The sequence below is a fragment of the Anolis carolinensis genome, chromosome 5 (genome assembly GCF_035594765.1).
Source record: "Anolis carolinensis isolate JA03-04 chromosome 5, rAnoCar3.1.pri, whole genome shotgun sequence".
Taxonomy (NCBI): domain Eukaryota; kingdom Metazoa; phylum Chordata; class Lepidosauria; order Squamata; family Dactyloidae; genus Anolis; species Anolis carolinensis.
In genome coordinates, this window is record NC_085845.1 from 136,251,447 (window position 1) to 136,276,726 (window position 25,280).

A 25,280-nucleotide genomic window follows, 5' to 3' on the forward strand; every position below is an offset into this window, starting at 1 on the left:
CATCTGGAGGACTATTTCAAAACATCTGGAAAGGCTGCAGATGCTCTGCCTATAGCTGATATGAGAAACTTTGGGCCTTCAAGATATTTTAGATTTAGTTCCCTGATATCCCAGCTGGCATGACTAATATAGTAAGGGAGCATAAGGTATGTAGTTCAAACAAATGGAGGACCGTACTTCTGTGGTACCTCATTTAGACTTACATTTTGCTGCTGCACATGGTTATGATGATGGAAACAATATTTAGCAGAACAAAGCCTTGAAACAGTGTGATTTTTCAGTTACTGTTCCTTGACACATTTAACATTTGTCGGTATATCTTATGAATTGAGCTAGGATTGGCTAGATTCATGGAAATGTAGATATTTTCAGCTTTCTGAGTTGATGTCCATACACTAAGACAAGAGATATTATCACCCAGAATTACTTTGCATCAGATAACCCACAAAGAACTAGATGTGCAGTGTAGGTATTCTATTGTATGTTGATCTGAAGAGGTGTAAATACTTGTCTCCAGATTTTCATTGCTTCCATGTTCATTTTTTTCATCTAAAAATGGCCAGGGCAAAATGTGCCAATTTGCGGATTTTTATCAAGGAATTCTTTTTTTGTGCCAAGCAGTGGAATTTATTGGTACCAAAATGCAATTTACTGATGAGTCATGATGCAGCAAAGCAGAACTAGCATGGTCTGGCTGTCTGTAGATTGGATCTCTTGGGAAGAAATCAACATTTCTTCCATTGGAATGAAACTGGAATTGCTTCAGATTGGAAACTCGCCCATAATACAAGTACACATTTTATCTGGTTTTCTTTTACTTTCATCCTACATCCTGTCTTCTGTCCCTGAGTGCTTGGTAGAACACACGATCTTCACACACAAACACTTCTTTGGGCTGTCTGTAGATTGGATCTCTTGGGAAGAAATCAACATTTCTTCCATTGGAATGAAACTGGAATTGCTTCAGATTGGAAACTCGCCCATAATACAAGTACACATTTTATCTGGTTTTCTTTTACTTTCATCCTACATCCTGTCTTCTGTCCCTGAGTGCTTGGTAGAACACACGATCTTCACACACAAACACTTCTTTGGGCATCAACCATTTCTACACTCTGCAGTACATTGCCATTCTCATTAGAGTCAGGATATCCCCACAACTCACATAGTTCAAAGGTTTTTAAAACCCTAGTGTGTGAGAGTTGAACTTATCCCCTCTTCAAATATTGATGCATTTCCCAAATCATCCTTCCTGGAGTATTGGAAGCTGTGCTATGTAGCCATGATTTTTTGAGCCCTTTGTAATCTTCCCTTGTTTAATTACTCAGTCTATTCTGAGTAGGGTGGTGGCAAACCTTTTTCTTTTTTGACTATACCAAGGCATGAATATCATAGCAGTTCATTGGGTGGAGACAGCTTACAAGCAGAAATTGCAAAGAGAGATAACAGCTTGTCATTCTTGTGTGCCTTCCAAGTTATTATTTTTATTTATGGTGACCTTAAGGTGAACCTATTTTGGGAAGATTTGTTCAGAATGAGTTTGCCTTTTCCTTCCTCTGCGGCTGGGAGAATGTGACTTTCTGAAGATCACTTAAACCCCTTCTACACCACTGTATAAAATCCAGGTTATCTGCTTTGAATTGGATTATATGGCAGTGTAGACTTAGATAATCCAGTTCAAAACAGATAATGTGGATTATCTGCTTTGATAATCTGGATTATATGGCAGTATAGAAGGGACCTAAGTGGGTATTTATGACCAAATGGAGTTTTGAACCTTAAGTTCCAGAGTCACAGTCCAGCACTCAAACCGTTACACTACAGTGGCTCTCTGGCAGATTACAAATATATGTATATTGTTGAAAGTATTTTGTAATAGGAAAACAAGGAGTTGATGCACCAATAAGTTCTTGTTGTTGTTGCTATTTCTTACCTGCCTCTCCCTACGGATTGAGGCAGGAAACACAGATTAAAATACAGCTGCAAACAAACTTGTAACACAACTAAAAACATGAACATTGATTAAAAATACATAATTAGTTATGCTGGCAAAGTGCACCAGCAGGATCATGGCCTAAGCTCATGTGCGTAAGCATCAGCTCTGTGTTTTGATGACAGTGTCTGTTATTTCCTTGCCCAGCTTTTTGTTTACAAGGTGACTACAATTGTTGTATAGAGATTTTTAAATAGTTCCCATCTACAAGCCAATAATAGTAGATAGATGTGAGCATTAGGAAATTTACTCCCACCCACCCCTTTTTACTAGAACCTTGAGATCCTCTAACCAGAGACTAAGGCTAAAGATACACATTTGGATTTTAATAATTCTGGACCTAGGATATTTAGAACCAGAAAGTGCAGCTCACATTTCTTCTATACATATGCCTTGTTACTACAAACATTTCTCATTTTGGCAGGAGAATTTAGGATCATAATGGTTTTTTATAGTTGTGGCTCAGAAAACCATGTAGTCAGAAATCCCTGTCAATTCTCTTGCCTACTAGATCTAAATCTGATTTCTGCCCAACCATTCCAAGGTGAGAAAAGGAAAAGGTAGCACAAAGGAATGAATGTGAAGTCATAAAAACAGACCATAATCAGAGTACTGTCTGTCACTCAGATAATTGTTGACAAGCCAGTTTGCCTCACATCCAATAGACTTTCAGTATTCAAATGAGCCTGTCCATTGTCCAGGCTGGTTTGTGATCCTGCAGATTGCATATCATGGCTATTTAAAGAGTAGAGTAAAATATCTTAAACTCTCACACAGGAAGAAATTCTGGTTACCTCTGTATTGCAATTGGCAGTTTTGTCAAATGACTTATCAGTTGAATTTTTTATTTTTGCCAGAAGGCAGAAGGGGGAATGAAGCTTTATAACAGCCATGAAAGAGAGGTTTCAATTAGCTGGAAAATGGCTTTCAGCCTCTCCTTCATGCTCAGTGTGCCTCACTCACAAGCTGCAGATCCATCTTTTGCATATTACATGAATCTTACACTTTATTGGGGAAAGTGGACTTCATCAGAGGTATACCATTCAGCTTTGTTAGAAGAGAACTTTCCTTCAATGAAGATGGCAGGTGTATTGGTGATACCAAAAGGAGAAGGTAAAGATGCCTGCAGTCTGGAGACCAACTTCACTATACCACCAAACACAGAGACCTGGATTGCCTTCATTACAAGAGGAGGCTGTACTTTTAAGAAGAAACTCAAGGCAGCTGTAGGTAAAGGGGCAGCTGGTGTCATAATCTATGATCATTCATACCCAGCCAGACAAAGTCTCATTTTAACTCATGATAAAACAGGGGATATTGTTTCCATCTTGATTGGAAGTCTGAAAGGAAAGCAGATTCTGAGGTTGCTCCAGGAAGGTATTCGGGTAACTGCTGTAGTTGAGATGGGAATGACGCCATGCTTCTGGAAGATCTATCTCTGTGCTTATTCTCTCATTTTGACATTTGTTGCATATGTATTACTGTGCTGTACTCCCAGGCGGGTCATGGTAAGCCAGGAAGAACAGAGAATGCAAAGCACAAAAGCAAAACTCCAAAAAGCTGTTTGCTCACTTGAATCACGCAAATTGAAAAAAGGTGAATTTGATTTGGCTGAAGAAACTTGTGTGGTGTGCTTAGAAACATACAAGCCTAGAGAAGTAGTGCGCATTTTAACTTGCAGACATATCTTTCACAAAAAATGCATTGACCGCTGGCTTCTAAAGCGTGGGACTTGCCCTGTTTGCAACTATGCCATTATCCAAACAAACTGAAAAAGAAGAACTATCTTATCCATTAAAAGACTCCCTAACAAACTTTCTCTTCCTGGACTCATATATAAGAGTATTCATCTTACAAAACCAATGAAGAAATTGTGATGTTCTGAAATCACAATCATTAATTAAACTTCTAAATGTATGAGGAGCAAATCCAAATTCTGGGGTTTCCTTTTTTTCATCAGTGATGTATATATATGTGTGTAATTTAGCTCAACTATTACTGAAGATTCTTGGTTCTGAAGTCTTTCATATACAAAGTCTGTCTTCTTTGGAGACTTGTTTCTGCTTGGACAAGAAACCATTAAGCACAAGACTAATTTGTTTTCTATCATCTAAAAATCTTTCGACAATCATAATCTATGGGGTGGAGGAACAGATCTATTTTCACTTTACATTCATAGTAGAGATATTTTTTTAATGTTTCATTAAAATGCTCTTTCCAAATTATCTCAGATGATTTTTCTTTTTAATTCAGTAACTCTGCTGCACCAAATAAAGCATCACCCACACGTGGTTTGCCTCTATGTAATATGGGTATATACAGATTGTTTCAGGAACGGTCTCTTTAAAAATTTCTATTCAGATACTTCTGTTAGTCCAAAATATTGTGGTCACGCAGTTGTTATTATGTTTATGTTTATTTATACTCTGCTTTTTCTCTCCACAAGGAGACTCAAAGCAGTGGTCAAACAGTTGACCAAAGTTGGTTACAGATACCACCTCACTCTTCTACTGCAATAGTTTTATTGTCTACCAACATAGAAACAACCAGTTTATTTCTTATACAATTTACTCAATGTACTCATGTATAAGTCTAGAAATGTTAGTCAAAAAATCAACCCCTGGGCCAAAGGACTGGGTCAAATTTTCCATGGGTTTAATATGAGTTCTGTGCTTTAATCTTTCTCTGAATACAACAGTGAACTTGTCAGTCCTGAGAGAATCTAAAAGGAGCACCAACCACCTCTACTCTCCCCACGACATCTGGCCTTTTTGAATACTTAGGTGGGAAAATAGTGGCAGAGGCAAGAGATAGCTGGTTCCAAGGCAGCATTGCAGTTTTCCCATCTATGTAGAATGACCCTTGAGTTATTCACGGGTCATATCAAAATCCATAATTTTGGCCCCCAAAACTTGTCCTCAACCTATACATGAGGCCAATTGGTGCATGAATATAAACAATAGAGACTGTTTGGACCTAAGTTGTGTTCTCACATATAGGCCTGCTCAGGTTTGAGATCTTTAAGAAAGGCCCTTTCCTCAACTCTGCCAACTTCAAAGGTGAGAACAGAACATGAGAGTTTTCCTACGCGCCGTGGTTGCTCCCAGAGAAATGAACCTTTGAAAGAACCAGGAAAAGTGGACTAGTATACTCCCTGTTTTGCCATTAAATGTTTGCTAATAATTAATTGGCAAAAGAATAAAAAATATTATCCACCAAACCTATTTACAGTAATTCTCATTATCAATCCTCACAATCAATATAATAATAATAGTAATAACAACAAAAACAACTTTATTTTTGTACCCCGCCTCCATCTCCTCATAGAGACTCAGGGCGGTTTACATGGGGACGAGCCTAATCAACATACTTAAAATAACACACTGAGATACATAAAATAATATCATAAAACAGAATAAAACAACATTATAACACAGTATAAGGCAACCATTGAACCAACAACCAATGAACCTGAAATAACAATCAATTTCTGTGCATGGGTGGACAGACTGGTGCAAATCAATTTTGAGGATAGGGCTGATGGATAAAGTGCGTAAATCAGATGGCAAAATTAGGAGTTGAGGGCAATGTAACATGGAACATAATATCTTTGGGTAAAGAACAGAAGTATGCTGCTTTTAAAGTGATTAAGGTAGCATTGTCAACTAAAGATCATGGAATCGTTGGTTGGTGACCAATTTGTATATATTTGAAAATTATGTGAACATTTATATGCATGTGTTAGACCAACTTGATAACTGATGAAGAATTAAACTGTTTCACAGTAAAAACACACAACTGAGATATTGCAATAAACAAACATGGTGCCATAGCTTTCCCTAATTAGCCAGAAACATTTAGAACTTCTTCACACATTTTTTCAATTTTCCAGAAGGCATAGAATAGATGATGTTGGTTATACTCAAGGTAATCTAATAACAACAACAACAACAACAATAATAATGCTTTATTTGTATTCTGCTCTATCTCCCCGAGGGGAATCAGGGCGGATTCCAGCATACACAAACACAAAGGCAAACATTCAATGCTTAGAAACAATGAAACACAGATAAAAGTAAAGGCTTCCCCTTCTGGCTCTGAGGGCTGGTACAGCCTGCCTCTAATTTGTCTGTGTAAAGAGAGGAGATAAACATTCAGCTCATAAAATAAAATGGGAGATTATTACATTGCTTAGCATACAACATGGTTTTATCATTAAAAACACATACGGCTACATTCAGTACAATAAGAGAATGGGTAGTTTCAGTTTCTTTGAAAGGGAAGTGCCCATTCTTGTAGCACTTGTCCTCGTGTTAATAAGATGGCAAGTGCTACAAGAATGTGGACTTTCTCATGTGGATGAGCATACCATTGGGGCATGCCTTACTTAGGAAATGCTGACAGAAGATAGGCATGTCTTATTCTGTACAAATTATTTGCTTCTTTCTCTCCTGTCACTTTAACATATGTGAGTTGAAGCGGAATCTTCAGTGGAGCAGATTGTGATGTCACAGTGGCCAAAGCTCTGATTCATGTGTTTTTGAAGATATTGCTTTGAGTAGTGAAGAGCTGTTCAGTGATTTCTAGACATGGAGCAAAGGGGCCTTGCACTTAAGCATGCACTTATTTATGAAGCTTAGCCAGTGTCACTGTACTAGGGAACAGAAGTTCGACATTTATACAGACGTGGAAAAAAGGAGTTGCCTTGGTAGTGTGACCAGTGAGCTAGTATCTTAATTTAATTTAATTTAATTTAACTTGGCATTTACAGATGAAGGCATGAAAGTTCCAAATGATGGTGGAAAATGTTTGTCCTTGTGCTGGATACTGGCTTTCAACAGCTCCTTGCTGTTTGGTTTTGTTTGTTCTCAGGCCTCAGTTCCCTCCTTATATAATACAAATCTATTGCTTTGTGGTAAGAAGTGGACCACATCAGAAAAATGCCACCAAATTTTACGTAAGAAGAGCTTAAAGAAGACAGTAAGCACCTTGGTGATACCAGAGAAAGAAGCTAAAGACGTCCGTAGACTGGAGACTAAAGACAGTGCTCGAAGGATGGAAAATTGGATAGCCGCTTTTGCAATGTGGTGCCTCAGTTTCAAAGATAAAATGAAAGTGGCCATAGGAAAAGGGACTACTAGTGTTATCATCTGCAAACCTTTGGGTCCATACAGCCAGTGTTTCATTTTAACTCAAGGCAACAAAGGTAATATTGCTGCCATTCAGATTGGTCATCTGAAAGGAAAACAGGATGTACGGTTAATTCAGAAACGTATAAGGGTAATTGCAGTAACTAAAGTGAGACATGAGCAGTCCTTCTGGAAGAACTATCTGTTTTACGCTCTCATTTTGCAATGTTTTGGATACATACTATTGGTGATTGCAGAAAGATATGACAAACCAAGAACCCAGATTTCAAAGACACAACTCTGGCAAGCAGTTCATTCACTTGAGTTGCGCAAGTTAAAAAAAGGTGAATTTGATCTAGCTGAAGAGACTTGTGTGGTGTGCTTAGAGACATACAAGCCTAGAGATGTGGTGCGCATTTTAACTTGCAGGCATATCTTTCACAAAAGATGTATCGACCGCTGGCTTCTAAAGCGTAGGATTTGCCCTATCTGCATTCGTCCCATTATCCAAAATAAAAAAGAAGGAATCTGATGCCTTTTCTCTTTAACTCTTGAGACAGTTTCATATTGTATACCCATAGAAAGACCATGTTGTCCTCTATAAACAAATGAAAAACTATTTCTTTTCACAAAACATTTTCAAAGCTGTCAGTTGTCATTATTAATTAAAATCTTGAAATACTTAGACAACAAGTTCAATATCTGAAACTTTCACCTCCCCCTTGAAATGTAAACTTTTGCTCTGTGTGTATGTGTGTTTAGGGGGAGGGGGCAGCAATCAATTCATGGAGATTTTTAGTTTGAAAAGTATAATTCATATACATACACAATACATTGTTTTTTCTTGCTGGTTCTGCTTGGGCAAGAAACAAATAAGCACTAAGTTCTTGTATGTTATTTGAATTTCCTTTGAAGGACATTGTCTTTTGGGAATCACATTGGCAGAAAGTGTGATTAATTAGAGCTAAGATAAAATGGCAATTCAGTGTGATCTGTTTGTTTTTGTTTTTATTTTGTTAATGTTTGATAGCATTTTTATTGTATATGTGTGATTTTGGAGTTATACTTTTAATTGTATTCCACATAGAATGTGGGATGTTGTCTACCTTTGCCTTCTTTCCCCTTCACCGAGTAAGAAAACTAAACTGATTATCCCAACATAAACAGTGTGTGTGTGCGCGTGTGTGTGTGTGTGTGTGTGTGTGTGTTTTAAGAGGTAAAAGTACAGCTAGCACCATCATTCTGATAAAACTATGGGCCATCATAGAGTTGGAAGATATCACAATGGCCATCCAGTCCCTTACCTTGAAGAAAAACATGTCTCCAGTATTCTGAGTATCCATAGCTCCCACATTTTCCTGAGGGAGCCTATCATACTCATTGTATATATGCACAAGTTTTAAAATTTTAGTCAATAAAATTGGCCTCCCAAACCTGACTCAGCCTATTCACAGGTCAATGCGTGAGTACTGTATTTTAACTCAGACCAAAAAAAGGGGAACCATATACATCTCTGAATAAAGTAGTGAAAAGTGATACTTGGATTATCCCAAGATGATGTAAAAGAAGCTTCGGACCCCTCTAGTTTATTGGCATTGTTTTGAAGGGAAGTGCCAAAGCACCACCACTTCTATTTTCACACCAAGACATTTCAAGAAGTCCAGAAATGATGCTATAGTGCAGAGAAAAGAAGAGGTTGGTATTTCTTTTACATTCTTCTGAGACTACCCAAGCTTTCAGTTTTATGCATTCTTCTCAGAGAAGGGAATGCTTACTTTTTTTGAGAATAATTTATATTTTTCATCAACTTTTATAAAAGAATACAGTAGAGAAAGACCTTTCTCTATGCCTGGGTAGGAATATGCTGGTGGCATCAGCCATGGGATGATTGGCCTCCTGAGGTGGTACTGGCACTTTCACCTCTCAATGGGCTGGCCTCACCCAAATAATAATAATAATAATAATAATAATAATAATAATAATAATAATCATCATCATCATCATCATCATCATCATCATCATCATAATCGTAATAATCATAATAATAACTTTTATTCTTGTATCCTGCCCCATCTCCCCAAGGGGACTTGGGTGGCTTACATGGGAACTAAGCCCAGCAATAATAAATAATAATAAAATATTATTTATAGCCTGCCACCAGGGGACTCAGGGTGGCTTACATGGGGCAGAAGCCCAAACAACATAAGGACACAATATAAGCAACATAATACAAATCACAATATAAAAAAGATAAAGCAGTAATACAATATATCAATTAAAACAACAATATACATTAAAATACAACATAAAATACATTCCATTTACAACAAATTAATACATCAGAACTATAAAATCACAGCATCACACAATAAAAGCCTAGCCAGTAGCAAAGGGTGACACAATGGCAATTCAGTCTTGGGGCAGAGGAATAAAATTATAGTTGTGCAATATATTAGGAGTACAGTAGAGTCTCACTTGTCCAATGTTCTGTATTATCCACCACAGTCTGCCTTTTAGTAGTCAATGTTTTTGTAGTAAATGTTGTAATGTTTTGGTGCTTAATTCCTAAATACAGTAATTACTACATAACATTACTGTGTATTGAACTGCTTTTTCTGTTAATTTGTTGTAGACATGATGTTTGGTGCTTAATTTGTAAAATCATAATGTAATTTTATGTTTAATAGGCTTTTTTCTTAATTCCTCCTTATTATCCAAAATTTTTGCTTATCCATTGTTCTGCCGGCCAGTTTATGTTGGATAAGTGAGACTCTACTGTACTAATAACATAGACCAGTGATAAAGTGCAGAGGCTAAGATATAGGTGGGGGTTCAATTGTTCATCTTAATAGAAGGTGGCTTGAAAAAACCAGGTTTTCAAATCTTTGACTTTCACAAGTCATAACAAAATCCAAAATTTTGACCCCAAAACCACAAATGGCAAATGATAATTTATCCACAAAGAACATCTGAGATTGTGATCTTTAATACTAGGCCTGTTTTAACCATATAGACTCCTGAACTGTTTTTGTTTTGTTTATTTTTTACATCAGATTATGTATAATCTTGAATATGTTGAATATTGAGTATTGAAAAGTCCCTTTCCAAGCTTCCAAAAATTATGGAAACATTTGATGGACATGTAGAAAGCATTTATTATTTCTGGAAATGGTGTAGACAATGATCACTGGAAGTACCTGAACCAATACAGGGGGGAAACACAATTAAAAGGGGGAGGAACCACATCTGTGTCAAGCTTTATATCAACATAAGGCTCAATCTAATGTTCTCACTAGGTAATGCTTACCAAATCAGTGGCATTTATAGACATGTAGATTTACCAATTTTCTACTCTCCAGTGGGACTGCTGAATAGATTTACTCCCAATCTTTCATATCTAAAAAGATAGTAAAATAAAATGTCATTCAGAAGAAAATTGCTCCTTCTAATCTGTGCTACATGCTGTTAGATGAACTGGCTATAGCCCAAAAACACATACCCAATTTCTGTGCTTTATTTAATCATTTCTAGAGCATTTTAGTGAATAGTGATGAAGAGGAGCTTCAAATGTAAAGCTCCTGCTCCATACCTTCTGTTACTTTGATTCTGATACTCTTTTTATCAGTATGAAAAGTGGTCTTGAGGCACCTTAAAAACTAATTGAAAGAACAGAATTGGTGGCATAAGGTTTTGTAGACTAATGCAGCATCCACACAGGAATACCATGGACTGACCCTAGAGGTGGAATTACAACTGGGTTGAGACCACATTGGCCTCACTGAACTATCACTTTACCATCTGTGTTGCTGTTTCTCTTGCTGCTTCCTCCCCTACTCCTCCTCCCTGGTTGCACAGACCCATCTTTAATATCATCACTAGATACCTATGATGGTCAGGAGCTCTCATGAAGTTCTGCACCTATATGAAAGCAGCAGTGGTGGCAACGTGGACCTAGTCCATCTCTTTTTCCATGCACTGATGAAAAGGGGATACTGGCAATACCATGTGTAGACAATGGACCAGTCCAAATAGAATCAGACTGTGTTGTTGACACTGGGCCACAGAGTTGCTCCAGTGTTTCGGACTAACTGCAGAGCATCCTCTGACTTTCCTTAATCTATACCCGATTAAGATGCTTTACCCTATGATACCTACTAGAAGTGGAAGGATATCATGAGGACAGCCAAAAGTTATGGAATGACATGTTATGACTATAGAAACAGTCCGATTTATGCTTGTGGATTATGTGACCAATTATGATTGTATAGTTTTTAACCATTTTTAACTGTTTAAATTGTATTTTATTATTCTATTTTAAATGTCTATTTTAATTCTGTATTGTTTGTTAAGGCATCGAATAGCTGCTGTTATGTGAAGCTACCTTGAGTCCCCTTCAGGGTAGAGAGGGGTGGGATAGAAATATCATAAATAAATAAATAAATAAAATTTAATGCCCAGTGAGTATGGGTCTTTAGGCCCCTTTAGATAAGAGTAGCATTATATCCTTTTGCATGCTTTTAACACAATCCTAAGTATAAGCCTCACTGAAGACAATGTGAATAACTTTAAACAGACTTGTTTGCTATTGGAAGGTTTTTCTATTATATAACAATTAGGTAGGCTGTCAAGGACAATCAACCTCAGGGCTCAGAAACAAGTCAATAAATCAGGCTTACCTCCAGCTTTCCCATTTCCAGAAAGTCTTAATATGCTGATCTTCCTTTCAAGCCCCAAGCACTAAAGGGAAAAAACCCTAAGCTAAGCCCCATCCCCATGTCTAGGATCCAAAAGGCAAATCCCACCAATAGCCCACCAATTACTTCCTGCAGTATTTCTTTTTCTGCACTAAGCTGCCCAAAATGTTCCAAAATGCCATATATATACAATTAAATGCTAATTTTACAAATAAATAATATTCAATCCTCTTTTGCTTCATCCCCCCTCTCCCACTCTGTATTTCATAGTATCATGATGCTTCTTGTTCTTTTCCCTTCAAATTGACCCTACTGCAGTCTCTACTAGGGGCGGCACAATATGTCATGTTCCTTACACTGTATGCCAAAATATACAGTAAAATATTCCAATCTTTTTATATGTTATCAAATGTGATATTTTAGATCTTTGTGTGTGAAAGCAAGAGAGGAAGAGAAGTAAACAAGGCTATGGAGGCAAGTCAGAAGTCAATGTTAATTTTCAGAGTTATTGATGATGTCACAATTTCATTACCTAACAATGAAACACTTCATGGGAGGAAAGTCCCTCCCCCACATCCTTGTTCAGAAAAGCTTGACCAAATGTCTGAGGCAGATAACCTCGTGGATCATTTTCACCACAGCTTTCCAGATGGATTTTTAACCTCTCCCTGAGTAGCAAAACTGAGTTGTCACATATTGATGACTCCAGATTTGTCCTATGGTACTGGTTCAGTGACTGCTCTGGAGTTTCCAAAATGGACCTGGTAACATCCTTTTGGTGTCTTCATCTTGGCATCTACGTTTTTGTCACCACATATGGCTCAGGAGCAGATGCCTTTTGGATTGCCAACCTTAACATATCATTTTGGATAGGTAATCAAACTGTGTGGGAGATTGAAGAACATGGAATATTTGCCAAAGCCTCTCCTTTGAAGAAGGTCACCGGAGTACTAGTGCCACCTGAGGGGCTGCATCAAAATGCTTGTAGCTCTGTAACAACATTTACTAAGCCAGTACACATAGACAGTTGGATAGCTCTCATCATGAGGGGCCAGTGTTCATTTATGCAAAAGATAAGTGTGGCTGCTGAACAGGGAGCTGTGGGTGTAATCATCTACAATTATCCAGGAACAGGTAACAGCGTGTTCCCCATGTTTAACTTGGGAGTGGAAAATATTGTGGCAGTCATGATTGGCAACCTGAAAGGCTTGGATCTTTTGCTTTTGATTCAGAATGGAATCCAAGTGATGGTAACTATTGATGTTGGAAAGCATTATTACCCATGGCTGACACATTATATGGGTACAATTTTTGTTTTTGCCTCAGTTGCTGTAGTTTATTGCACATTTTACTGTGTCAGGAAGCTGAGAACAGCAAGAGATCCCACACAGCGATGCCGACAGCTGCTTGCTATTAAAAAGGCCATGAATCATCTAGAACTTCGCACCTTGAAAGAGGATGACAAAGAAGTTGGATCCACCGGAGAGAACTGTGCAGTGTGTTTAGAAATGTACAAGCCTAAAGATGTGGCCCGTGTCTTGGATTGCAGGCACCTTTTTCATAAAACCTGTGTTGATCCGTGGCTTTTAAAGCACCAGACGTGCCCTGTGTGCAAGTGGGACATGCTTGGGAAAGTGCAACGTGTTACAACAGAAACAGAACCCTTGGTGGGTAATCAGATATCAAATGAAGCTTCTTCCATCATCAGTTCTCCTAATGAGGAAGCCTATGAAGCACATGCACATGCAGGGATGCAGAAAGCCCCAAAGACTCAATCAGTAGGCGAATGATTTCTTCCATTCTGGCTGTCTTACTCTCAAAGATCATGCCTAAGTATGTGTGAAATAAAAGTTGTACATCCATGTGTTTCCACAGCTTTTTACTCTTTCCCTCTTTGTCCTATGAGTATAGATTACTTTTAAAGTTCACAAACATCTTGTACAATGGATTCAACTAACTTCCTTGTCTTTCTAAAATAGAAACACATTTTGGAGAAATTAAATTAAAATTTATACTATTTTGGAGTTTGCCATTGATTTACATTGAAATACAAATAGCTCTATTTGAAGAAAGAATCTTAATTGTAGTATCAGAATAATAAAGGAGATTCCAAATGAGAATGTGGAAGTAATGAGTTATAAGTGACCTGTTTAAGTAAGGGAAGTGTAATAAGAGTAAAGAACAGTAAACATGGGTTGCTGACCAACATACGGAATAATAAGACCACACAAAACATATGGATTGCAATAGGGGCAACTATTAATTTCACCTGTATAATTGTTTCTAGATGATATGCAAATGCAAACTAGTGCAGGCACAGTTGAGGCACTAGTTACCACTAGTTCTTCTTTCCAACTTCCCTGGGCAAGCTCACCACAGCCTTTAAAAGAAACCCCATTTGGAAAATTGGGCTGCTCCCAGGCAACCTATTAAACTGGAAGGCTGCCCAGAAGGTGTCAACTCTCATATCATGTGGTCCCTTGATGATGGCAAAGATGCCGAGACTAACCCTGAGGACAGTGAACTTTCCCCATGCCATGATCGTGTGGTTCTTAGTGGCAGTTCCAGATTTCCATCTTATAGTAAAGGACTGCTGACAGTGCTCACCAAAATTGATTCCCTCCCCAAACATAGCCAAATAGCCAAATTGGAACCAATTTAAAGCATTTTTCTAAAGCCAAAAAAAAAAAAATCCCTCAAGGAAGAAGGGGGAAAAATCCTTCCCAGCCTTGAAGCAACGAAAATGCTTATACTGTAAAAGGAGGCGGGAGTGTGGACCAACAAAGATCTAAGAAAAACAGGAGGGAGCAGAGCAGCTCTTAATTATGCTTGCTTCAGGCCTCACTCTTTTCCATGTCAGACATCCGTTTAAACTGGCCTCTCCCACCTGAGGCCAGCATACTGTTCTCCTGCACCCAGACAGGCTTTGGGTGTGAGGGTAATCACATTCCCTGTATAATGAGTAAAAATTTCTAATTATTTTCAAATGTTTTTATGACCTTTGATAATAATTTCAACTTCTATGTCGTTCTATTATTAATTCTGAGTTACCCCCCATGCAAAAATGGGAGACGTAATGGAAAAGCAACAAGAATGTATCATGTTACATAATAAGTTAACTAGTTCATCATTGTAATGTGTAGCAGGAGTGGACTATTCCTTAAACACTGCAATAAATAACAGAATGAAGTCATTTTTAAAGTCGCTTTCTGGGCTCTTTTCAAAACAGATGCCTTTCTTTAACTCTTTCTAGAGTAAATGCCCAAAAGTTGGATGATGACAAAAGTTGGGATGGATAGATTGTCTCTATGTCTGCATCACTTTTGCATGCATGTAGTCATTCTGCTGCAATCTCTTTTTGTTATCACCATAATCTGTGATGTCCCATGGGCATTGGAGTTCTGATCCCAGCGCCATCGTGGTTGATGATGACGAAAACATGGGTTTTTTGCCGGCTCAGCAAGAGACGGAATTTTTCCAGATGCCTGTTGCTGATGATTCTACCCAAGAGCCCATTAAAAAAGACCTTGAGCAGGCCTTTCCTACTGCCTCCCCCCCTTTTGCTAGGAAACAGTCCTATGCTGCGAGTCGGGGAGAAAAAGAGCAATTTCGGAGAAGCTTGAGATTAGCAGCTAAACAAGACGTTAATTAGCTATGTTCCCCTGGGAAATTCTAGGGAGAGAGATGTGTTTCGCTTCCCTTTCCCTTGGGAAAGGAAGCTCTGGACACCTGCTTTGCAGGAAGAGGAGACTTAGTTAAAAGTGCCCGACGCGGAGGATTCCGTGCGGAGTCAACAGATCAGCTTCAGGAGTGATTTCGTGTTTCCAGCCAAGTGTAGACTTCGTAAAGTCTGCAACTCCAGTTCCCTTGCCTTGCCTTGTCTAGCCAAGTATTCAAGAACTATCTTGCCGTGTTTCCAGCCTTGGACCTTGTTTCTAGTATCAAGCCTTGTTCCCAGTTCTTGCCGTGGATTTACCTTGAACTTTGGAAAGATCTTTGGACGCTTCCCCACTCTATTGCTTGTAAATAGAGTGTGTTTCGGTTTGGAATTATAACTTTGGACTCTAATATAAAATATTGGACAATATAATTATGGACTATATTTGACCTTCCCTGAAAGGTCTTTTACTGGACTACATTTCCTACTTGTTTTATTATTCTTATATATTTCCTTAATAAAGATATTAGATAGTTTCTGGCCTCCGTGTGTCGGTTCTTAGTGCTCCGTTGCCTTGGGCGTGACATAATCTAATTTTGGAAAAAAAGATATGTTTGTAAGATTTTATTTAAATATGTGTAGAGATGTGTATAAATCTTGTAAAGAGCTCTGTTCTGAGCCACCATAGTAGAAGAAGTTTGAATCAGAGTATTTTGGGGTAGGAATTTGCCAAACTATTTGAAAATATGAAAAGATTCTTCAAGCAGGCATAATATAACAGTATCTTTGGGACCCGAGACAGAAGACTCCAAGCTTTCCAATTTCTTACATTCATATTTCATCTTCTTCCATGACCAAAATTAAGATTATGGGCACAAGATTCACAGTGCTGGTTCAGGCCAATGTCAAAGGCCTGTTTCTTGGCCAGAGATGGGAATTAACCTCCAAATATTATAGCACTGTAATTTTCTTCATTCCTCACTTAGTTAATGCAGCCCTACTTGGACCTAAACTTCATCAGCATCTGGGGGACCATATGTTTCCCAAGTTTGTTGAACTTTTCAGTACAGTGATACATTGACTTAAGAGTTTTAATTTGCTCCGTGATCAAACTCTTAACTCAAATTGCTCGTATCACAAAATAGATTTTCCCCACTGAAATGCTATTAAATAATTCCCCCCCTCCAAAAAAAAACCACACTAATTTTCAAACTGAATTATATGGCAGTGTAGTTGGGGCTTAAACATTTGTTGAAATTACAGTAGAGTCTCACTTATCCAACATAAACGGGCCGGCAGAACGTTGGATAAGCGAATATGTTGGATAATGAGGAGAGAGTAAGAAAAAGCCTATTAAACATCAAATTAGGTTATGATTTTACAAATTAAGCACCAAAACATCATGTTATACAACAAATTTGACAGGAAAAGTAGTTCAATACACAGTAATGCTATATAGTAATTACTGTATTTATGAATTTAGCACCAAAATATCACAATGTATTGAAAACATTGACTACAAAAATGCGTTGGATAAGTGAGTGTTGGATAAGTGAGACTCTACTGTAGTAGTTTTGAAATAATCTGTGACCCATAGTAGTTACACTGATTTTATCAAAGATGAGACTTCTGCAATTTTTAAGGAGTATTCTTTGTTATAACTATCTAAGTTATATCAAACTATCAATATAATGCTAAACCATGAAAGTACCCTGTTGCATTCTGTGTGTGTTTGTTTATTTATTTTACAAGTACTGACATTATTGGGAAATGGGAAATAATATAGTTTTATTACATTACAATTATAACAATAACTATTTGAGGTGTATGGGTTTGTAAGTATATCTCTAACTGATGTCTTTACCAAAGTTTATTCACCTGCTTGACTCCTAAATAACTGCATATTCCTTCTTTCAAAAGGTTTTTCTTAAGAGTGAGCGAGTTGCCCGAATGGTCCAGAGTGGAGGATGTTCAGCAAATGACTTCAGAGATGTTTTTAAGAAGAATATAGAAAAGAGGGTTCGGAGCCTGCCTGAAATAGATGGGTTGAGCAAGGAGACTGTTCTGAGTTCATGGATTGCCAAGTATGATGCCATTTCCAGGGGAGAGGAGGACCTGTACAAACAGCCCAATAGAATGCCTTTAAGTGCTGTATCTGAACTGATTCTAAGCAAAGAACAACTTTATGAAATGTTTCAGCAGATTCTTGGAATAAAGAAACTGGAGCATCAATTGATCTACAATGCCTGTCAAGTAAGTAGTTCATCTTCATTCAGTCACACATAGTTTTTTCTTTTTCTGTCCATTCCTAGATTTGCCCATTTTAGCCAATTGTAGCTATTTTAATATGTTAAGAAGATCTTGATTTCTCTTAGAGATTGCAGTTATATTTAAATTAGAAAAAGCAGATGTGCTTTGGGCATTAGTTCTTTAATAGAGTATTTGATAAAGGCAGAAATAACATGGGGAAGAAAGGGAACGGATTGTTACACCATAGAAGGAGCATTTCAACATGAGCCATCAAACCTTTTATTCAGAAAGAACAATATGCACATATGTAAAGAAACGCCTATATCAGATAAGGCTTTGGAAAGTCAACAAGAACACTTTGAACCTTCTAGAGACTAGAAGTCTTAGTGAATACGTCTTACAGATGTATTCAGTAAGAAGACTTCAAGTAGTATTTTACAATCTTCCACTTTTTTTGTGATTTTGTTTATCTCTACTTTTTAAACATTCCGGGAGGAGCTGAAGAGGAAGGCTTATCTGCTTTGTCATTCCCTCCTATGTTTTGGTAGTCATATCCACTGAGTAAGGGGTTCTGGAGGCAGCTATTTTTTACTTTGCCTGTTGTATACACACCTCACACAGTGCAGTTGGATCAGGTAATAGAAATCAATTGCTTATTACATTGTTTGCCTACGGGCACACTGTAACAACTAACACTGCTTTTTCAGCTCTCCTTCAACATTATCCCAATGGTGATGCTGTTAAAAATATTTCCAGTCAAATGAGGTTAAAAATTAGGGCTACCAGAGATTTTGTTATCTGACCAGTGTCTATGGATGTTGGGAGTGCTTCCAGAAGAACTGAACATGTCTATTTCCCAATATATATTCAATGACTACAAGGTTTTCTTTTCTTTTAGCTTTTCCCTATATTTTAAAAAAAGAAGAAGCAAGAAAATTACATATTTTCTTCTCTTCATTGTTCCTATAGGTCTTAGAATTAAAAGGAAACCTTCTTGATGGTGGGGAAAAATGTTTTACTGCTGCCAGAAAATAGTCTGGGATATCAGAAATAATGTTGAGTTACTTTTAAAAAAATCCTGATACTTAAAAAAAAGATCCCAAGAATTGCAGCAACGAATATTGCAACATCCCAATATGCATTTGTACTAAATGGAAGAGCCTTGTCAATTTGCACTTCTATATTTATCTTATTAAGTCAGTTCATTGCAAGTGTGCACTATTTGGGAATGAGTCATACTATTGTCGTCTAGATTTTACATTCCGTTAAAACAAAGTACTGACAATCCCCAAGTTATGAACAAGATAGATTCTGTAGATTTGTTCTTAAGTTTAATTTGTATGTAAGAACAGGTATATTTTTAAGCAGAACTATACACGCACACACACATACACACTTTGGATAGCATAGGGAAAGGCTAACACCCCTGTAGTGTTTGTTTTCCTGTTTGTGCCCCTTTTCTGTACCTGTGAAAATTGGATTTTGAAAAAAAATGGCTTGTTATGGAAAGAATTATTGGCGATAAAGCTTCAGCTGAAACACCTTTTCCCCCCATGATAACTTTTCCAGGAGTGAATTTTCCTTCTGAGGTGAATATTTTTCTTGCTTCCTGTTGTCTCATCCCCCGTTCTCAACTATGAGTTATTTGTAAGTCGGATGTTTGTAAGTTGGGGACTGCTTATACATTGTTGTTCTTTTATACAGTGCTTATCAATGTACTTTGCACTACTTAAAGTAAAAGAATAAAAATCATATCCCTCACAACTATGTATAATCTAATGAACATATAGATATTTCTTTTTAATAATATTGTTGCGTGTGTGTGTGCACACATGCATGTATGAGAGAGTATCACATATGGGCAGAATGCAGCAGATTGCTTACATGGTAGTCCTAGTGTGGTCTATGGTCAGTCCTCCTTCCCAACTCATTTTTAAAGCACTAAATATGGCTCTTCATGCCTTCTGGAAATTTGTAATTTTTAGCGTTTGAGATCCCAGAAGTATTTTGGCAACGGGAAAGCTTTCTTCAAAACCACAAGTGAATTTTGTCCAGGAACTAAAAGATCCACCCAGATCTGAGGCAACTTGGCCAGAAGAAAATTTATGAAGTTGCAAGAAAATTAGTTCACCCCATGTAACAGTGGGAGCATGTACAGCCCCTGGACATTAGAAGGTTGGGCACTCCTGACATGCACCAACACACCTACTATTAAAGCGAGTATTGTACCCATCTGAAAGACATGGCTCTGGATATATTTGTGACATAATAAGTCCTTATGGTACTGTAAAGTTCTTTTCAGTAATAAAGTATTCTGGGAGGAGTATTTGGATCGTACATGCAGGAGATGGGGGGTAGGAATCTCATGAAATAACATCTTGTCTGCTGTTAGAAGAAAGAGGGCTTGCATACAAGTAGTAAGGAGATAATCATTGCGTCTGTAGGAATCTCTAGGTGCAATTTTGTGGTAAGCTTCCTAAAGAACTTGATCATAGAGTCATGCTGGAAGACCTAGAAATTCCTAGAGAGATTCAAATTTCTTTATTCACTTTCAGGGAGTCCTGCACCCTTATCCTCAGGAAATATGGATGGCTGACTGTCTCAGTCTATTTCCTTAGATTTATGCCTATTGGCAGATTAAATGATAGTGTTAACTTCCTTTAGTGTTTAGGGCTGGTCCATGAGGTCACGAAGAGTCAGAGTGAACTATAAATCCCAGTATGTACAACTCTAAAATGTCCAGGCCATTTCCCCTCAAAACCCACCACTATTCAAATTTGGACACATCGAGTATCCCCCAAATCAAGGTGAATTTCCCCCAAAGGCCTCCAGTATTTTTTGCTGGTTATGGGGGCTCTATGTGCCAAGTTTGGTCCAATTCCATCTTTGTTCAGAATGCTTATTGATTACAGGTGAACTATAAATCCCAGTATGTACAACTCCAAAATATCCAGCCAATTCCCCTTGAAACCCACCAGTATTTAAATTTGGACATATCAAGTATGCATGCCAAGTTTGGTCCAGATCCATCATTGTTTGGGTTCATATTGTGCTCTGGATGTAGGTGAACTACAACTCCTCTAAATCCCTCCAAAGACCTCCAGTATTTTTTGTTTGTCATTGAGGTCCTGTGTGCCAAGTTAGTTCCAGGTCCATCATTGGTGGAGTTCAGAATGCTCATTTGATTGCAGGTTAACTATATATCCCAGTACCTGCAAATTCTATAAAACATGGTGAATTCTCCCCAAACCTCTCTAGTATGTTTAGTTGCTGATCAAGTCTTCTATTTGCTGTGTGCCATTGAAAAGAATAGGAAAGTGTTAAGGGAGAGGCATTGGGTGGAGTCATGCAAATTCCACACTAATGGAGAGAGTAAGAAACACTGGGGTGTCTGTGGCAAAGGAAACACATAAAATCTGGTATGAAACTGTCCCCGTATGAAAGTCATCACTTGGGTAGTGGGCAGTGTGGTGTTTGTGAAAGTAAGTAAACTTTTATTACGGTCAATGACCAGCTCGATTTGTGAAAGACATTGGCAGGGCTCTTGTACATGTTCATGGCGCTCACAGTAACCTGCAATGACATTGGATACCCAGATACGGCTGGTGGGGATGAGAGGGAGGGTATTCTCGGTGGTGCCCCCCCCCCCCTCCGGAACGCCCTACTCAAAGAGCTAAGATTAGCACCATCATTAACATCTTTTCGTAGGGATTTGAAAACTTGGTGGTTCCAACAGGTTTTTGGAAATGATTAACGTGAAGCCTTAGGTGCCACTTTAGCCATTAAATGAAAACTGGGATCAAAATTGTCTTTTGGAAGTGCTTACTTTGCAATTCTAGACACCACACTTGATTATTACATGACATCTCTCCTGTACTTTACCTGCTCTTTTGATTTTGTTATGGTGTTTATTCTATTAGTCCTACCTGATAGCTATACAGTAGGCCGAATGGAACGATCTGCAATTGCTCTTACTAGGTATTATATTGTTTTAAAATGTTGGAATTTTAAACATGTTTGTTAAATGCTATTGTATTGGTTCTTGTATTTTGTATTATGTATATGTATTGAATGTTTTTATGATGTGTAAACCGCTCTGAGTCCTTATCGGAGATAGAGAGGTATATAGATAAAGTTTTGTTGTTTGTTGTTGGAAGAAGGGCCATTGATGTTTCCTGGGTAGTAGGAGCTATAACTGCTTGTGGAGGCAGGAGCTTGTCTGTGTAAGTGGACACCCCAGCCACATACACACACATACACACACTTATTTTCACTTTTATTATGTGTTTAGTTTTTTATTGTTTTTGCATATTTTATTGTGTTTTAGTTAATTCTTGCAAGTGTTATCTTATGTCATTTGAGGCTGTTATTGATTCTGGTAAATTTCTGGTGTATTTATGTGTTGTATGGCACTGTAATGTGCTGCTTTATAAGCCGCCCGAGTCCCTTTTGGGAGATGGTGGTGAGATATAAATAAAGTTATTATTATATTGTGCCTTTTTTCCTATTTCTGAAGTAATTGCTTTTCTGGTTTTGAATAATTGCTTTTCTGCAAAAAGTGTGAAAATATTACCAGGAGTACTGTTAAGTGCATACAGTTTGAGCAGACAATTTGAAGAGTCTTTTCTCTCCCTTTAAATGCTGATGGTGTATATTATCCATGCAAAAATAGTAAGAAAAAATATTAATAGTTGTTCTCTTGAGATCATTTCTCAACTGATGGTAAACAGCAAGCAGGGAAATACTTTTGCTAAAAAAGTGCTGCTATTCTTTTACTGATCTAATAGACATATCTTTGAACGTGCTTCTCCAACCCCCCTCTTTTTAGACTACCACAAGCTCCTTACTTGTTGCCCTGCCTAGTTTTTTTAGCTTCAGTTTGAATTTGGGGCTTTTACATTTGGACTATTTTCTATATGCTCTTTGACAGAACACCAGTTCCCCCCTTTGGATGGTTTAATGGCATCTACATATTACTATGGAAACATTTCATCACAAAATTTCTGCAATTACCTGGGATGAGTTGTAGAATATGACTTGTTATGAAAGGGATTAAACTGTCTGATTCAATTGTTGTTTGGCTTTGTACATGCTGAAGAGTTCTGTGTGTGAAGGGACAGAGGCCATGGTTTGTGAATCTATAAATCTTGCTAGAGCAAAGCATATTGGTCATACAGAATAGTTTCCATCCAGTATTTCACAGAGCAATATTCATACGCATTGTCTCTAATGAGGCTTGTAGCCTGACCCAAAATATAGGTTATTTAGAATAAATTCTTACTGGTTTGCATCGGAGGATATGCAAATGTAAGAAATTTCAAAGCTTGAATTCCCCTAAAGCTTATAGGGAAGGTCAGACAATCCTGTGTGTACATGTGTATGTTTCTGAACAATATGAAAGAGAGTGGAAGGCTGTGGATGGAGCAAGCTAAAGCAGCCAGATATAAGAGAAAGAAGAAATACGAGTTCATAGAAGGTCAGCAAACAAGAGGTGCAGCTGTGGCCACAATGAAGAGTCAGTGATATATGAGATGAGGTACAGGACTGCGTGAAGAGAGAATGGAAGTCAAGCAAAATGAAATTAAAGGTCTCTCGGCATGGTTAGCCTTCAAGTTGTGAATAATCTGTTTCCTATGTGATAAAAAAGCTGAAGTATAATATTGCTGTTTTTGTCTTCTGAAGGGAAAGTATGAGACTTCTAAAATGTGAATTGTTTTTTCCCCAATACCTGGTGCTTATGATGTGTCCATAAGAGAAGTATATAACTTAGAACTGATCTCCTGAATCACTGCATAAGCAACCAGAGCAAGGTATGATATTTTGATGTCATGTGCGATGGCTGAGCATCATGATGCAACTTGGTTAGCATTGGATCTTTGAGAACTATGGGTAGTGAAGTAGCAATTCATAACAAGAAGCTTTTGGTTAAATGAGCCCTTCGTGCAGCTATATTGGTATTTAAAGGCTTACAAAAGCTTTATCAATGAATCTTCTCTGAATTTTTTTAAGAATCATTTTTAAATTAAAGAAAATTGAATAATAGTCAATGTCATCTCAGCAAAAAAAAAATGGTTCAGAGTTTCTCCTAAATGTTCATCGTGTTCTAGTACCTGCTCTGATTGAAACCTGTCACCAAGATACCTTGGCTGATGGTATATGCTGTACAACTGTATCTGGAGAACATAAATTGCATACATCTACCAAATTGCTTTCACCTACCAAACAGAATTGGCTGTTTTCACCAGGAAAATGCATAAAACTTTTGGCTAGGACTTTGCATGGGAAAGTTCATCTTAAGGAGTTCTGGCTCCTGGCTTGTTAGCTGGTTTTTTTATTCCCACTTGACAGCTGCCTACAGTTCGTCTCTGAAACTGGGGGATGCCTGTCTATATATCCTACAAGATCGGTTATAAAATAATCTTCATATTGGCATGAATTACATTATAAATACCTCTGCTAGGCTAAGAATGTTCATAGATAGCACCTATATTTAAAGTGTTTCATTTCAGATTAATGTGGTTCCCATATAGAGCGACTCTGAACGTTCTGCTGTCTGCTGCTGCTACAAAATCAGTGAAGAGTTTAAATAATTTTGGGAAAAAACCTCTCAGCTGTACTTATGTCATCTTCAGCATGAAATATAACTCTTAAGTTTAAATATACCTTACATACATGTATTGAAACTTTTTAAATATGAGTGGTCCTTTTCCAAAATTAATAACCTTCTTTATTGAATTTGAAGAAATACAGGATATACAATTGTAACAAATTTCATAAATACTCTCACAATGTGGTCTCTTTTAAGTGTCTGCAACTATTCCAATAATATAGAAATGGAAATAATTTGTGCTAGATTGAGAGTCTTGATAAAAGCATTTTCAAAAGAAGCATTTCTCAAACTTGTAAGGTTATGTTCAGTATGCCACTAACATTCATGCAATTTGAAGGCTTAGTGTGTATTTCCTAGAAATATTGTATACACCCAAAAAAGCATATATTTTACACTCTGAGTAACTAATTTGTACATTTAAAAGATTCACAGAAATAAGCTTTAGCTAGTGGAGAAAAGTTGTGTTTCTTGTAGTTGCTAATTGTCTTCAAGTTTTCTTTGACTTATGGTAATTCTATGGATGAGAGATATTGAAGATACCCTGTCATTAGCAGGTCTTCTCGGGTTTTTTTCTGACATTACTTACAACCTGTGGCCTCTAATCTATCATCATCATCATCATCATCATCATCATCATCATCATCTAATAATAATAATAATAATAATAATAATAATAATAATAATAATAAAATTTGTTACCTGCCTCTCCTAGTGGCTCAAGGTGGGTTATAACACAGTCAAAACACATCAACATAAAATACATACACCAAAACACATGGTATAAAGGTCAAAATACAGTGGAAATAGAATGCAAAGCCAAAACTCATGGTTTAAAGTTGACTGGGTAGGCCTGTCAGAAGAAATGGAGCTTGAGTTATGTCTTAAATTATGACAGCTCATTTAGCTGTTGGACTTCTTCCGGCAGGTCATTCTGTAGTCCAGGGGT

The 25,280-nt window shown here is 37.5% G+C and overlaps 2 protein-coding genes across 12 annotated transcripts in view; both read left to right on the top strand.

The window, feature by feature from the left end:
• cadps2 (calcium dependent secretion activator 2) overlaps nucleotides 1-25,280 on the top strand; it is a 307,122-nt gene that overhangs the window by 83,490 nt on the left and 198,352 nt on the right. For all 11 annotated transcript variants that reach the window (XM_062982339.1, XM_062982340.1, XM_062982338.1 and 8 more), the window contains exon 3: nucleotides 17,395-17,727. In XM_062982339.1, the coding sequence (XP_062838409.1) occupies nucleotides 17,395-17,727 (333 nt within the window). The remainder of the gene's footprint in view (nucleotides 1-17,394; nucleotides 17,728-25,280) is intronic.
• On the top strand, nucleotides 12,380-13,678 carry rnf148 (ring finger protein 148). Its single transcript, XM_003221308.4, has one exon. The coding sequence runs from the start codon at nucleotides 12,572-12,574 to the stop codon at nucleotides 13,604-13,606; it is 1,035 nt and encodes a 344-aa protein (XP_003221356.1). The 5' UTR covers nucleotides 12,380-12,571; the 3' UTR covers nucleotides 13,607-13,678.

What these genes read in the sequence shown, in the direction of transcription:
- rnf148 (XM_003221308.4), top strand. Translation starts at nt 12,572, where the DNA reads ATGGACCTGGTAACATCCTTTTGGTGTCTTCATCTTGGCATCTACGTT.